At 46.2% G+C, this 13,500-nt stretch overlaps 1 protein-coding gene across 1 annotated transcript in view; it reads right to left on the bottom strand.

Annotated features, from left to right (window-relative positions):
• LOC119461772 (serine/arginine repetitive matrix protein 2) overlaps window positions 1-13,500 on the bottom strand; it is an 81,739-nt gene that overhangs the window by 56,143 nt on the left and 12,096 nt on the right. The window contains 4 exon segments of the mRNA XM_037723150.2: window positions 94-142; window positions 2,497-2,576; window positions 9,536-9,697; window positions 12,522-12,651. Coding sequence (XP_037579078.2) covers window positions 94-142; window positions 2,497-2,576; window positions 9,536-9,697; window positions 12,522-12,651 — 421 coding nt within the window.

Below are 13,500 nucleotides of genomic sequence, written 5' to 3'. Positions count from 1 at the left end.
CACGATCCAAACAGTTGTAGAAACATGGGTAAGACTAGACAGGTTCACTACGGTGACATTCTCGCTGGAGGTTGTACAAACAATGGAACTTGCCTGCATTCACCCCGCTCGTATCCGGCTGCGTATCCGCTCCTCTCTGGTCCTGGTTTTAGAAAATTCAGTCCAAGAAAAGGTTAACAATAAAGAAAAGAAAGAAGTGTACCTTGCACCTTTCTTATTACAACATGTGTGCAACATCTGCTGCTTATGGTACAGGTACAGATTATAAAGCGCTGTGCCTAATTAGCACAATACTTAACCAAAATAACACTGGAAGAAAAAACAAACAAAAAACAAGTGAAGCGCTCTCCTAAAGCAAAAAAACCGAGACAGTATGACACCAACACAATCTGACCATAAACTCTCTCATGCTGTCCCTAATAACCCACTGTCAAGTCTTTCCAAAGTTGCTTATGAGTGTTCCTGGACATGGTAATGAGTAGGCCATGGTTGTTCCACGAATCGGGGACAGGTTGGCCAAGTGTGACTGCATCGCAGCATCTGCCACACAAAACACTGATTTAGGCTGAACACTATTCGCAGTGAAGATCCAGAAGGAGGCAAAAGATGACCACAGTAAATGTTGAGGTGAGATGGTTCCGAGATGCACAGGGTGTCCAAGATGCACAACCAGCAGATACAAAGCACGGTGTTGCTCCAGAGATTTAGCAGGGCTACAAAAGGGCACAGTTTGTAGCAAAGGTCTAGTAGGCGTGTACTAAGACACCAGGTGAAGTCGTACCAAGCTGGTTGTGGCCAGAAGACATGCACAGCACACTAGGCTGAAGATAATTTCTGCTGGAACTCCGCGGAATAGTCCTCTCGATGAATGGTTTCGAGGGCCAGTCGATGCGAGGCTTACGGAAACATTTCGGATGTGGTCTGTAGTGTCCCGTCACTAGTGGTACTCCTCCAATTCAAGAGCTGATGATGCTGCCTGTGACAGTTCCTGGTGGTTGACCATGAGTTGCTTTGGAGACCTCTTTGCTTTTGGAACGGCAACACGCTCTTCACTCGTCTCAAATTCGAAGGCTTGTTCCAGAAAATGGACATTGATGGTGGCTGGCCGATGCACAGGCATTTGCTGTACTTCACAATGGTGGTATGCAATGCAGGCTTCATTGTCTGAAGGTAAAACTCCCCAACTGATGAACAGGCACTGTCCATGAAGTGAGGATGCTTCAGGTGGTTCGAAAGGAAAACTGTATGACGAAACCAAGGGGTCCAGTTCTCCACGTTGAGCACAGGAGGGCACTTGGTAAAGGAGAAATGCCACAGTAATGCCAATAACGAGTAAACAGTGTTGATGAACACTGACGACTAGCCGAATCACTGTCCATAGAAGAGAAGCCTGGTGATGCAGCTCCATTGGGGAATGGCCTTTTGGATGAGGATGATCAGCAAACAGCAGCTTGAAAGCAGAGGGCAAGGTCTGGTGTCACACTTCCATAGCTTCTAATTAAATAGTTCCCGAGATGATTGGCTGGTTTGTGTTGCACATGGCCTTGGTACCCAGATGACAGGAGGCCAGTGTCTGCTGTATGCCATCTTGAATCTTCGGGCATCCATGGCTATTAGAAAAATCTCCGCAGTGACTTCACATCACGAATGTTCAATGCCTTCCCATACAAGTTTGTCACGCACTTCAATTTTTCAGTAACGAGACCAATAATTCACACACTGGGTGACATTGTTCCGACACGCCGGGCACTCTTAAAAGACTTCCTTTAAAAATGCTTTGGTTAATAGCTAAGCAGAATAAATGCAGAAAAAGATAACAAAAAGCACAAACTCACAAAGTAGTGCTAATATCTCAACTGCTGCCACAGGTTTATTTAGCTCTTTTTATGCAAGCAAGCAAATCCCTACAGGCTACTCATTAACCTTTTCATGTGGTAAAATAAATGTACCACTAAAGGCGTCATTACACATTGTGGATATTATGTATGATAAACTAATTGTGGATATTATGTCTGATAAACTATGTAAGGCAGCATAACTTTTTCTAAAATATTTCTGTAATTCAAGGTACTGCCCAGATATCTTACTGCGTGACTGGTGCTAGAACTGGTACAGCCAAGAACACGAGAGTGGCACGCTAACAGTATCATCCAAAAACACCGACAATACATGAAAGTGAACAGACAATCTAGAGAAAGGGTGCAAAAGTCATTTATCGCATCATTTTCTAACGAGCGGTTTATTCAGATAGTATCTCTCGCTTTAGATTAACACTAGGAAGAGGGGGCCATGCAGTTTGGTTTTCAATGTGCGCACACTTTGAGACAGCAATAGAGACGACTGTGAAGAGCAAGGAGCACTGCAATCACCCAGGACCAGGAAGAGGCTGCCAACACATGGCGCGCAGCGCCGGGCCGCGCTCTCGAGATCAACGGGTGACGATCGCAGCTCTCGAAAACCCACCCCTCCCCGAAACACGTGAGTGGCATGCTTTACCTTCCCCTGATCGGTGGTGGCCGCCTGCTGACTTCTGGCGGCAGGCTGCTGGAGCGACTGGAGCATGCTTTCCACCTTGGCTGTTGGAAACAAAAGCAGGAGGAGGAGATCCATCAGCTCCCCGCAGACGACAGTCGTCTGTGCGGCAAGGCGCAGTCGCGGCACACGGTCACCACGGCAGAGGGGGGTAATGAGGCTTGCTCCCCGCCAGGGCTGTCGGTGAAGGTTTCTTACGGAGTCTACATCCAGGAAAGGCACCCACGGAACCTAAAGGACCGTGGGGCTTGTTTCCAGGGGGAAAGCACCTTTCAGGAAAACACCTTTCAGGCACCCGAGACCCTGCTGCAGCTCGTGGCCTCCCTCTGTTCCGATGTCCTCAACGATGCCGCCTGTGGTGGCTTCCCAGCAAGACGATGGACCGCACAGTGCCTCGACGACCTCGTGTCATTGGCTCCACATTGGTTGTTAGGGACCCAGAGCCCGCACCCGTTCCCCAATACTGGCGGTTAAGCTCTTGTGCCGTGTCTTGCCTCCTCGATGATGCCTAACTTGCAGGTTTAGATCCGTGGTGGCTGGGGGCAGACGACACTGCAGTTGCGATGGCCAACTCCAAGGGCTTGCGTTGACCACCAGCAAGCATACAGCTATCTGGAAGCCCCTGCTACATAGGATGAAAGCATCTGGCCTTGCTTGCCAGTAAGATGAAGTGATGATGGCTCAATGTTTATTTTTATTTTCTCAGAGAGACAAGGTGTCAATCAATGTCGGCTCACCCTTCAGCATGGTAGGTACATGATCAAGATCACCTCGCATCCTTCTGCGAGACAACCATAGAGTTTCAGCAGGACACAAGAAAGCCACACCAGAGGAAGCAAGAACAAATGGAACACAGCCGCAAACCTATGCACAGTGGCATACTTATTCAATGCTGACAGGATATCAGCAATCCATTAGTGGTTTGCACTGGTAACAGGATGAGCAATTCATCACTGCCACGTCAGATGCCGTGTATAACTGCACCCTTACAATGCTTTGTGTATCAAACGAAAGAGACTCAGAGACAACAGAAGCAGCCCTGCATAAGGGTGTGGCATTTACTGCCTGAGTGGCGATGGTGCATGCGGCCAGCATTGGTGAGTCACTATAACGTGGACTGAACCCATTTTCAGAAGCTTGAATCGTGATGCAACAAGGACCAAAGCCGAAAACATTCAGAATCCATAAAATAAACTTGACACAGCATTTACTCAAGAGCACAACAGCCCTAATTGGATAACAATTTGAAAACATTCATTGACTTCTTTGTAAGATGAAAACCAGCTGCATAGAAACTAGCCTCACTAATGTACTAAATTGACTAAGCCAGCTGTGCCAATGAACAATATGACCGTGGAAAAATAAAAAGCTTAAAGTTTGAAATATTTCAAGGACATCAATTTAGCAAAACGACAAAGCACGAATTCCCTCTGTTCAGACGACCTGAAATGAATTACCAATCATCTGTGAAGAAGCGACAAAACAAGAAACAGCAGTAATGATCTCAAACTTACTATTCACTTACGCAGCCCTTGCAAAAACATACTTCTGGCCAATCGACACCTACTTGAGCACACAAGCATCGTAAATGTTTCACTGCATGACGACCTGTGAGGCTAATGTGTCACACAAAAAAAGAAACATGTTCTCATTGAGCTTTTACACCCCAAAGCTGGCTGACAATAGGTATGGGTTGACAACCGGTTGGAAGGACATTAGTCAGTCAAGCAAGAATCGTGGTTTTGCTTCCACAATGACAGTGATAAGAACTTGGCGACACCACATTGAAAGCACCGAACCAAGACGCCCACACATTAACACCCTGACACCTCTCATGGTCCAGCACCAAGAAAGCCACGGCAGCTTTTAATGTGACACCTTGTACTGAATTCCTGGACAAAACAGCAGCAATGAGCTTGTAGCAGCGCAACTATTGGCCGCAGTACAAGGCTCACCAGAGGACCGAGGAAGATGAAGAGAGCCTCGAGCTAAGAATGCAAGCCAGTTCGTGGAGAAGGACACGTGGTACGGCGGGCTGCTCCGCTACTGGTGCTTCTCTAATAAATGTGACTGTAGTCACCTTCATGGCAATTTCCACAAGCTCAAACGCCGGCACAAAAAAATGCATTGTCCGTGCCTCCGCCTCCAAGCCAAATGCAGCTGCCATGGATCTAATTTCAGAACCCACACATGTTACCACTTGAATACAGATTAACAGAATTCAGCATGCTTACATGCCAAAGTCAGCGCGCCAGCAAAAAAATTGCTCCTTCCAGGAGTTGCTTGTGAGCAAAAGTACATTGTACAGTAAAACCTTGTTTATTTGGCCTTCGTTTGTTCAGAAAATCAGATCATTTGAACTCGCCCTCAGGTACCAGCAAACATAGGAAGTATTTATTGGCATTGAAGTTTCCTAAATTTGGACTATCTGGCAGTACGCCGGCTAATCCACATGACTCTTCAAACGTGCCGAGCGCAGCAAATATTCGACGCAGAAGAGGTGCTAACATTTAATAGAAGCTAAGTGGCTAAGTCAGCATCGCTATAGCCATCAGCGCAAATCATGGGGAAACAAAAGGAGAGCTGGAATGCTTCACTGGTGTTTACCCTGCTTACCATCTCGCATTATTCGCTTTGGCGAAATACGTGTTCCCCATCCATGGTTGCGTCGGGAGCGACAACAAATTCATCTGCAGCAGTTTTGGTGAGCAGCAATTATGTTTTCATTTAGGGCATCGTGCACGCACAAACATGGTGAAATCTGACTTTGATAAAGCGCAATTTTCCTGCGGCCCCCACGCTGGTGTCAAACCCGGCAGCTACATGGCATTGGACGGACCATCTGTTGCCGACCAGCCCACTGGCAAAAGAAATTCAGGGGCAATTTAGTGGTAAATGCAAAAGAAATGTGATAACATTACATCGCACGTCCTTGAGGTCCAGTATGCATGATTTAAACCGCGTTCACCACATTGCAAAGTGTTGTTCAAAATTTCACTGAACAAACGTTCCGTCTCTTCGAGGAGCAGGTCTCATTTTCCCTTGAAAGTGCAACTGATGATTATATATAGACTCCCTAGGGGGACGCGAAAACGTCTGAAATGTCAGGCAGTGTTAAAATGAATATATTCCTTTTACAGCCCCCAAGGGCTCAAATAGCCGCAATCACGTCCAAAATAGCTCTGAAGGTCTGCCAGTACACTTATTAGGCATATCGGTGCTCCTACTGTGATAGGAGACGCCGGGTGCACGCGTGTATAATTAAGCAATACATACCGTGTCCCATGACAATTGCCCCTTTCCACTCACGGTGTGCTTCACCGCGTAACACTGCTGTGTTGAGGCAAAGCTGACTTTCGGGAACCGGCATTCTGCAACGCGTCGTGCTTTCCGAGCTTTGAAGCTACAGGCGAGGATTACACAAATACACGACACCGAACAGCAAGAAGCTTGGTAGCGAACGTCGAAGCAGCTAGGCCTAGCGTTGACGCGGTGGTGGCTACGGCTGCCAGCGGATCTGCGTGCGAGAGCGCCGGTTCGAGGTGGCGAGACAATCAAAATTGTGGTGGTTTCGATTAATGCCGTTTCGAAACTGTGGTCGTGGCAAAAAGTCCGAAAAATCTGACGGCAAACGTTTGTTGCATCCGAAATTTCAGACGTTTAGTACATTGACTCCATGGGGTGCGTGGCAGTGCCGCGAATGCGTCCGAATGATCAGGCACGTCCGAAAAATCGGGCGTCTGGAAAATAGGTCTGGAAAATAGGTGATTAACAAACATTTAGCCCCTCTGTTTTACTTCTCCTCATTCATATAGAGTCAAACCCGTTTATAACGAAGTTGACAGTTGTGCGAAAACTGGTTGTTATATCAGTAGTTCATTATATATGGACACGCCCCGAAAAACGCTCAAAAATTAACCGCACTGAAGCTGGCACCAGCAGTTACAATTCTGCAGCACTTCCGTCCAAAAACCAGATTTTCATTGTCATTTTTCTTTCTGGTGCGTTCCCGCACATAGCAGCAAACTTCCTTACAAAACGAAATGTAGCATCGTGTAGCTTTCCCAAAACGGTGCCCGGTTGCAATCGCCTGTCATTTCGAAACTGCCAGCGCAGCCACCGGTTTTCATCCGGGAGCTTGTGATGTATTTTACTACCAGCGGGACTTCACTGTATTCTTCACGAGAGTGAAGCATTCTAGTTGGCCGCAAGCGTAAACGTCACAAACTATGCGGCATGCTGCCATTCTGCCAAGGTCTCGGCATGACAACTGCGCGTCGGTCCCAGTGTTTCCTACAATTACTAGAGGGAACCCTGGCACTGAGATCGTACAGCCACGATGAAAACGATGGGTATAGTACAGTCTTGGGGTTTCAGGCCTTCTTATGGCCTTGTTTATTACTCTTTATCTAGGTCTAAACTGGCCTAAATTTTAAAGCAATTTATACTATTTGTTTTAAATACAGAGGGTTATTAGTCTCCGCAAGCACGCAGAATCAGTGCTAATTGGAGTGGTTCCAGTTGTCCATGCGTCCGTGGAGTAATGGTTTCAATATCCGGCTTCGTGCCAGAGGCCTTGTGTTCAAATCCTACGTCAGACAATTTTATTAGGGTTTATTGAATTATTTATAGCGCAACACTTTCTTAAAAATGGTCCATTTGCAATGCCACAAATCCATTTAATGCCAGAAGGATGAAGTTTTAGGCACATCCAAGTACCACCACCCATCATTCTCGTGCAGGCTGAAATGCCCCGTCTCCAGCTCCCATAGACACTAGCGCCACAATTCCCTCCAGTAATAATTGTATAAAGCTCTATGGATCAGCCACACAAGAGCTGTAAGATTACATTATCTGTGTCGCTAGGGCGAACAAAATGTGATGTTCGAAAAGTAAAACACCACCGCGAACCTTTATCAGCAATCGGCAATGCATAAGTGAAGTGCCACTGAACCGTGATCTGCCGCTGAACCGTGATCTCCTGGTAACTGCATAGTAGCCATTGATGCGTGGCAGCAGCGTGTGGTGGAGCGTTCTCGCCGACTCGGGCGTCGTCAACAAGAACGCTCCAGCGGCAATCTCTCCCATGATGGAAGGACTTAGAGGTCATTCTAAATCATTGAAACAGGCCTAATACATGCGGTGTTGCACGGACAATTGTGCACCGTCGTGGCATAAATATTCCACCGGCGTACGTGCCAGTGCACACCCCGCGGCATGCTGTTCCATGCTGTATGGAGTTGTGCCTTGAAAGCTTGAGACCATCTTCGTAGCTTCCGAGATCGGTGCGCCAGTCACTTGCTCATCTCGAAGGCCGTATCACTGACTCGGTTAGACTGGAGCGGGGCATGCGCTTTAAATCTGCAAGCGGCTAATGAGTCGCGAGATGACGAGAGTTGCAGCGTCTGCACTAATTTTGTACTAAGTAGAAGTGGGGGCTGCAGATTTCTTCAGTAAATAAAGGCACGCTGATGTAGTAAGCATGTTTGTTTCTTTGACACATTCGATAATTCAACCTTTGCTTATTTCAAACATTTGTTCTAATCTCATGAAGTCCAAATTAACGAGGTTTTACTGTACCACAAAACTGCCAATATAGACACCTTACCATTTGCCCCCAGTGGAAACCAAACCATGCGAAGGAGCTTCTCATTCTGACATACAAGTGCAACGTAGAAAAAAAGCGTGCTTTCTGGATCGAGAACTGTTTGTGGAGACCTACCACAAATCAAAAACTGTAATGCAGAACGAAAGCTTTGACGACCCATGCCACAATTCGAACAAGGGTGGCTTCACTGGTAATGAATTCACCCTTCAAACAATCAGCTCCAAACAATGGCAAAAGCCAGTGATAAAGACCAATGCCTGCCCTCACAGGAGGATGACTTTCAAGCATTGCTAGAATTGTAGGTCCGTCCGAGTGCCAACAACAACAAAAGCAACGTCTTGCTCTGCGTGTCAGTGTTAAAAAAGTAATCGGTGTCAGGAGATCATCTGCATGGGAGTAAAATCCAGTTTAGGCAAGTCATCAGTAGCAGTTACTTTGCGAGAGCTGTTGCCCATTATGCAGTGCATTGTAAATGTTAATTATAACTAGAGCTTGTGCAAGATGTGCTGGAAATTCATTTACGAAACTGCATGTGATTTTTACTAAAGGTATGACAGCATTTATAATACTTGGGCTAACTTTCATGCCGTTAAAGGGGCCCTGCAATGTGTCTGAGAAAACATGTGCTATTGATGACTGTGTCATAACGCAGCTATTTTTCATCACTGGAAGACATCACACGATAGAGGCTGCGAGGTTTGGATAATAATACTATAATGCATAGTTGAAGCTCATGTGCTGTTACAAGTCCTGTGTAAAAAAAAAGAGCCGTCAGTCTTGCGTGCCCACACTTCAAAGTCAGCTATGAGTTTGTGTGCCAAGGCATTCGACACTGTGGCACACCAACTTTTCAAGACAACTGTGATGTAATCGCCGGCAACTAGCTTACACGGTAGAACGTCATCGGGAGAAAGGAATGCACTAGTAAAAGGCACCAAAATCCAATTTGAGAGTAGGCTTTCACTTGCTCACGTTCCTAGCGCTTCTTGAACGAACAACTTCCATTTGCAAGTACAATTTTCATTTTTATTTGTGGTAAGCTTCTCCCGACTCGTTGGGTACAGAAACGGAGCAAAAATGATGGCTTCCAAAAGTTATTGCAGGGTTCCTTTAATGTAGTGCTGTCATATTCCACTTTACTTTAAGCCATTACAACGGCCATAAATCCTCACGTTCCTACCAGTTGTTTATTTAAAGGCTTGAAAAAAACATTTAGTGTTCAAGCAGTGTGTCCTTAGTTAGAAGCCCCACCGAGGGTTTTTTTTCTTCCACTGCACTTCTAGGTTCAGCATGTTAAGGACACCCGAGTCTAGTTATCGTTTGCAAAGGTGAAAAGAGAGGGCATGACGCAACGAGAGCGGTGACACCGAATGCACCGAGCCAAGGCTGACTCACCTCTGGTGAAGTGCTGGAGCAGCAGGTACTCTGTATAGCCCGGATGCACATTGAGCGCCTTGCTAAGGCACACGTGTCTTTCACTGCGCAGGTGTCCGATCAAGTGGTCCCGGCAGGGCATTGAAATGTGGCACACGCGGCAGAAGAACTGGCTCAGGTCCTCTGCACGACCAGTAGCATTGCAACATCTTGAGAGTGGCACTCGTGGAAAACCAGCATGGGACACTTTGAATATCTCGACGTTGGTATACTAGGTAGCACATTCGAACCTCTTGTAAAAAATTTTGTTTACCGCATCCATCACATCTTAAAAGCCCCCCCCCCCCAGCTCGAAAATGTGTTGTGCAATGGTAGCTGTGTACCAGTCCGCCAGGAACGTACAGTTGCAATGAACTTTTTTTTAATGATGCCGTAACAGCAAAGTTAGAGGTGTTTGATGTACGGCTAAGCAGCCACCGCGGTGGTTTCCTGCTTGCCCTTCACATAGGCACCACCTCCTCCTCACCACCCATTCTCACCAACTCCGCGCAGTGCTGTGAAAACTACAGCTCATATCAACACACCAGAAGAAAGGCTTTTCCATTGTCCACCCCTAACTGCCGTCTGCACGGCGTCGACTAAATGGAAGCGTTATGGCACGATCAGTGGCGCACATTGGCAAGCTCCTTCCCCAACCACCCTCACCCCCTCTTATCTCTCAGAATGCAGCTGGCTGCCATCACACTGGTGCTATCATCCCTCATCAACCGACCAATCAACAGCGTTTACTCTGGTGATGTCCTGCAAGACCCTGCTGGCATCCCCAATAGCGATAAAAGGACTGATGGGATTGTTTTTTGAATTCGTGGCTTTACTGGGGCACATAGCACTGCAGTGTTTTTTGTGTACGGAAACCAAGCAGTGTTTTCGTATTCCAGGATGGGTCCAATAAGTGTATTACAGGCCAATTACTTTGTGTCTGGTGGTGCTAGCTGTAATCGTCTTTTTAGAAAGAGCAGTCTTTTTAGTGCCGATGATGTGATGTATTGAATATGAGAATCCCATCGTACGTCTTGTGACAATATGACGCCAAGGTATTTGTGCTCCTTAACTTTAGACAGGGTAGTTGAATTAATAGTGCAATTAAGGTTGTATGCATGTTATTTTGTAGTTATGGATAACAGAGCAGACTTTTTTTGTAGATGTGCATTTGCCAATCTCTGCCCCACATTGAAACTGCCTCAGGCAGTTTCAATGTGGTGATGTGGTCATCATGAGAATTGATTTCTTTGTACAGGATGCAGTCGTCTGCACACAACCTGCATCCAACATTAACAGATGAAGGCAGATTGTTCACAAAAAGTAAGAATAATACAGGTGCCAAAACATTACCTTCTGGTACACCAGAGGTCACCGGTACAACAAAGGATTTCACATGATTGAGTTCTATGAATTGATCTGTCTGTAAGGAAGTTGGTGATCTAGTCAAGAATTTGTCCCTTGCCCAGGGTAAATTGAAGTTTCAGAATAAGTTTGGTTATGTGACACCCAATCAAAAGCTTTAGAAAACAGGTTTAAAACTGTGTTCAAGATGTCAGAGGTGGTTTAGAGCCCTTTATCCATCTCAAAGAGACACTAAACTGAAAAACTCTGTTAGTAAATTAGCCTTTTACAATACCAAAACAGCCACTTTTACCACACTTAAATAAGACAGAAAAAAAAGATGCAAAAATGAAAGATGGGTGGGGACACCACATTGACGTTCATGCGCCAGCTCACTATCACATTTTAGATTTGAAGCCGTCTGCTCGTGGCTAGTTCCATCTTCATCAGTAAAAATTTACTACATTGTACTCAAGCATGCCAAATACTGAACATGGCAAGTTTCAAAAACTTTGACTGAACTATAATTGGTGAAATGTGAGAAACTGCTTTGCAATCTTTGACGTCCCACTGGCGTACCAGCTCCACGGCTCCGGCACGAAATTCAAAAACAAAACTTTGACCGTCATGTTAGTAATAATCTACTTATTACGGCAAAATCAATGAAAGCAGGGTTCTTCAAGATCACTTTATCAATTTTGAACTGATTTAGTGTTTCTCTTTAGTGTCCCTCATCTAAAAAAATGCCTTTCAGCCTCTCTTTGCTAAACTTAAAGCAAACACACACCACATTGACGTTCATGCGCCAGCTCACTATCACATTTTAGATTTGAAGCCGTCTGCTCGTGGGTAGTTCCATCTTCATCAGTAAAAATTTACTACATTGTACTCAAGCATGCCAAATACTGAACATGGCAAGTTTCAAAAACTTTGACTGACCTATAATTGGTGAAAGGTGAGAAACTGCTTTGCAATCTTTGACGTCCCACTGGCGTACCACAGCCAAGGCACGATCAGTGGCGCACATTGGCAAGCTCCTTCCCCAACCACCCTCACCCCCTCTTATCTCTCAGAATGCAGCTGGCTGCCGTCACACTGGTGCTATCATCCCTCATCAACCGACCAATCAACAGCGTTTACTCTGGTGATGTCCTGCAAGACCCTGCTGGCATCCCCAATAGCGATAAAAGGACTGATGGGATTGTTTTTTGAATTCGTGGCTTTACTGGGGCACATAGCACTGCAGTGTTTTTTGTGTACGGAAACCAAGCAGTGTTTTCGTATTCCAGGATGGGTCCGATAAGTGTATTACAGGCCAATTACTTTCCCTCATCAACCGACCAATCAACAGCGTTTACTCTGGTGATGTCCTGCAAGACCCTGCTGGCATCCCCAATAGCGATAAAAGGACTGATGGGATTGTTTTGACATGTGCTTTCCTCTTAAGGCCAACTGGTCTCCAGTATCTCGAAATAAATAAAACTTGTTGCACAACTAGAAAATTTCCTGCAAACTATGAGGCACGTACAAACACGAATGACCACTTGAGCTCTAGCAGCAACACTGGCTGCCACAAACATGGAAGTCAGTAGGTAGTGCCCATAACAGAGGAGAGTCGACTCACTGTTGAGACCCATGAAGTACATCCAACGAAGGCGCTTCATGTGCCGCGCACTCTCAACGTGGCAGTCAAACTGCTCGGGCTGGTCAATCTGGACGTTGCAGAGGCTGCAGCCATATGCCACCTTCTCACCCTGCAACGAGGTGCAAAGACAGAAGCGGACTCGACCAAGCCTTAAACTATGCCAAGCCAAAAAAAAATGGCAATACTAACTGGCATAACCAACATTTCGAGCTAAAAACTACAAATTTTCCCTTTTCACCCGAAGGCGAAGCTTTCAAAGCGACAGCACAGTTTAGCATCACAATGATGTCTCAGAACGCTGGCGTTCCGGCGACGTTGCAGGCGTCACACATCGATGGTGCATGGGATAAGACTGAAGGAGCGCCTCTGGCATACGTCAGCATCAAAAGAAAGGAATACATAAATTTAGATTGACATTTACTGTCCGTTCCCTTCAGACATGTATGCACCATGGTGTGGTATGCACACAGCTGCTCAGCGGGAACACTAATCTGTGTGCACAGAGAGCTCATACCAACCAGTGGAAACCAAAATGCTGCACCCTGGCTCCGGCGGAGCCAATTAAGTGGAGCCAGGCGGAGCCACTTGGCTTTGTTGCGTTTGGAGCCAAACGCACTGCGCAACTATGGAGACCTTTTAACCCTCCACGCACAGACCGTGCATGCGCCAGTGATAGCAGGACGACAGCATTGGTGCAAATGCGCCCTGAGCGTCTGTATAATTGCAATTGCAATAAGCAATACTGCTCTGTAGTGCCTTAAAGTTGGCAGTAGACTGTCTGCACAACACGCACATGGTGTGGTTCACCACGGTTGTTGGCACACAGCAGTCGGTGCCACTTGCCCATCAAAAAGTCAGAACACTCTGTCCACAAGCTCACATTCATTACAAGAACCACAGTTCAGTCAACCACATAAAATTTTTGGCATTAAAGCTGTTTCCAGGAGTGGGCAAACCC

This window comes from Dermacentor silvarum, chromosome 8, assembly GCF_013339745.2.
Source record: "Dermacentor silvarum isolate Dsil-2018 chromosome 8, BIME_Dsil_1.4, whole genome shotgun sequence".
In the NCBI taxonomy this organism is placed as follows: Eukaryota; Metazoa; Arthropoda; class Arachnida; order Ixodida; family Ixodidae; genus Dermacentor; species Dermacentor silvarum.
Note: the sequence above shows the minus strand (reverse complement) of the source record. Positions and strands in the feature narration are given on the sequence as shown.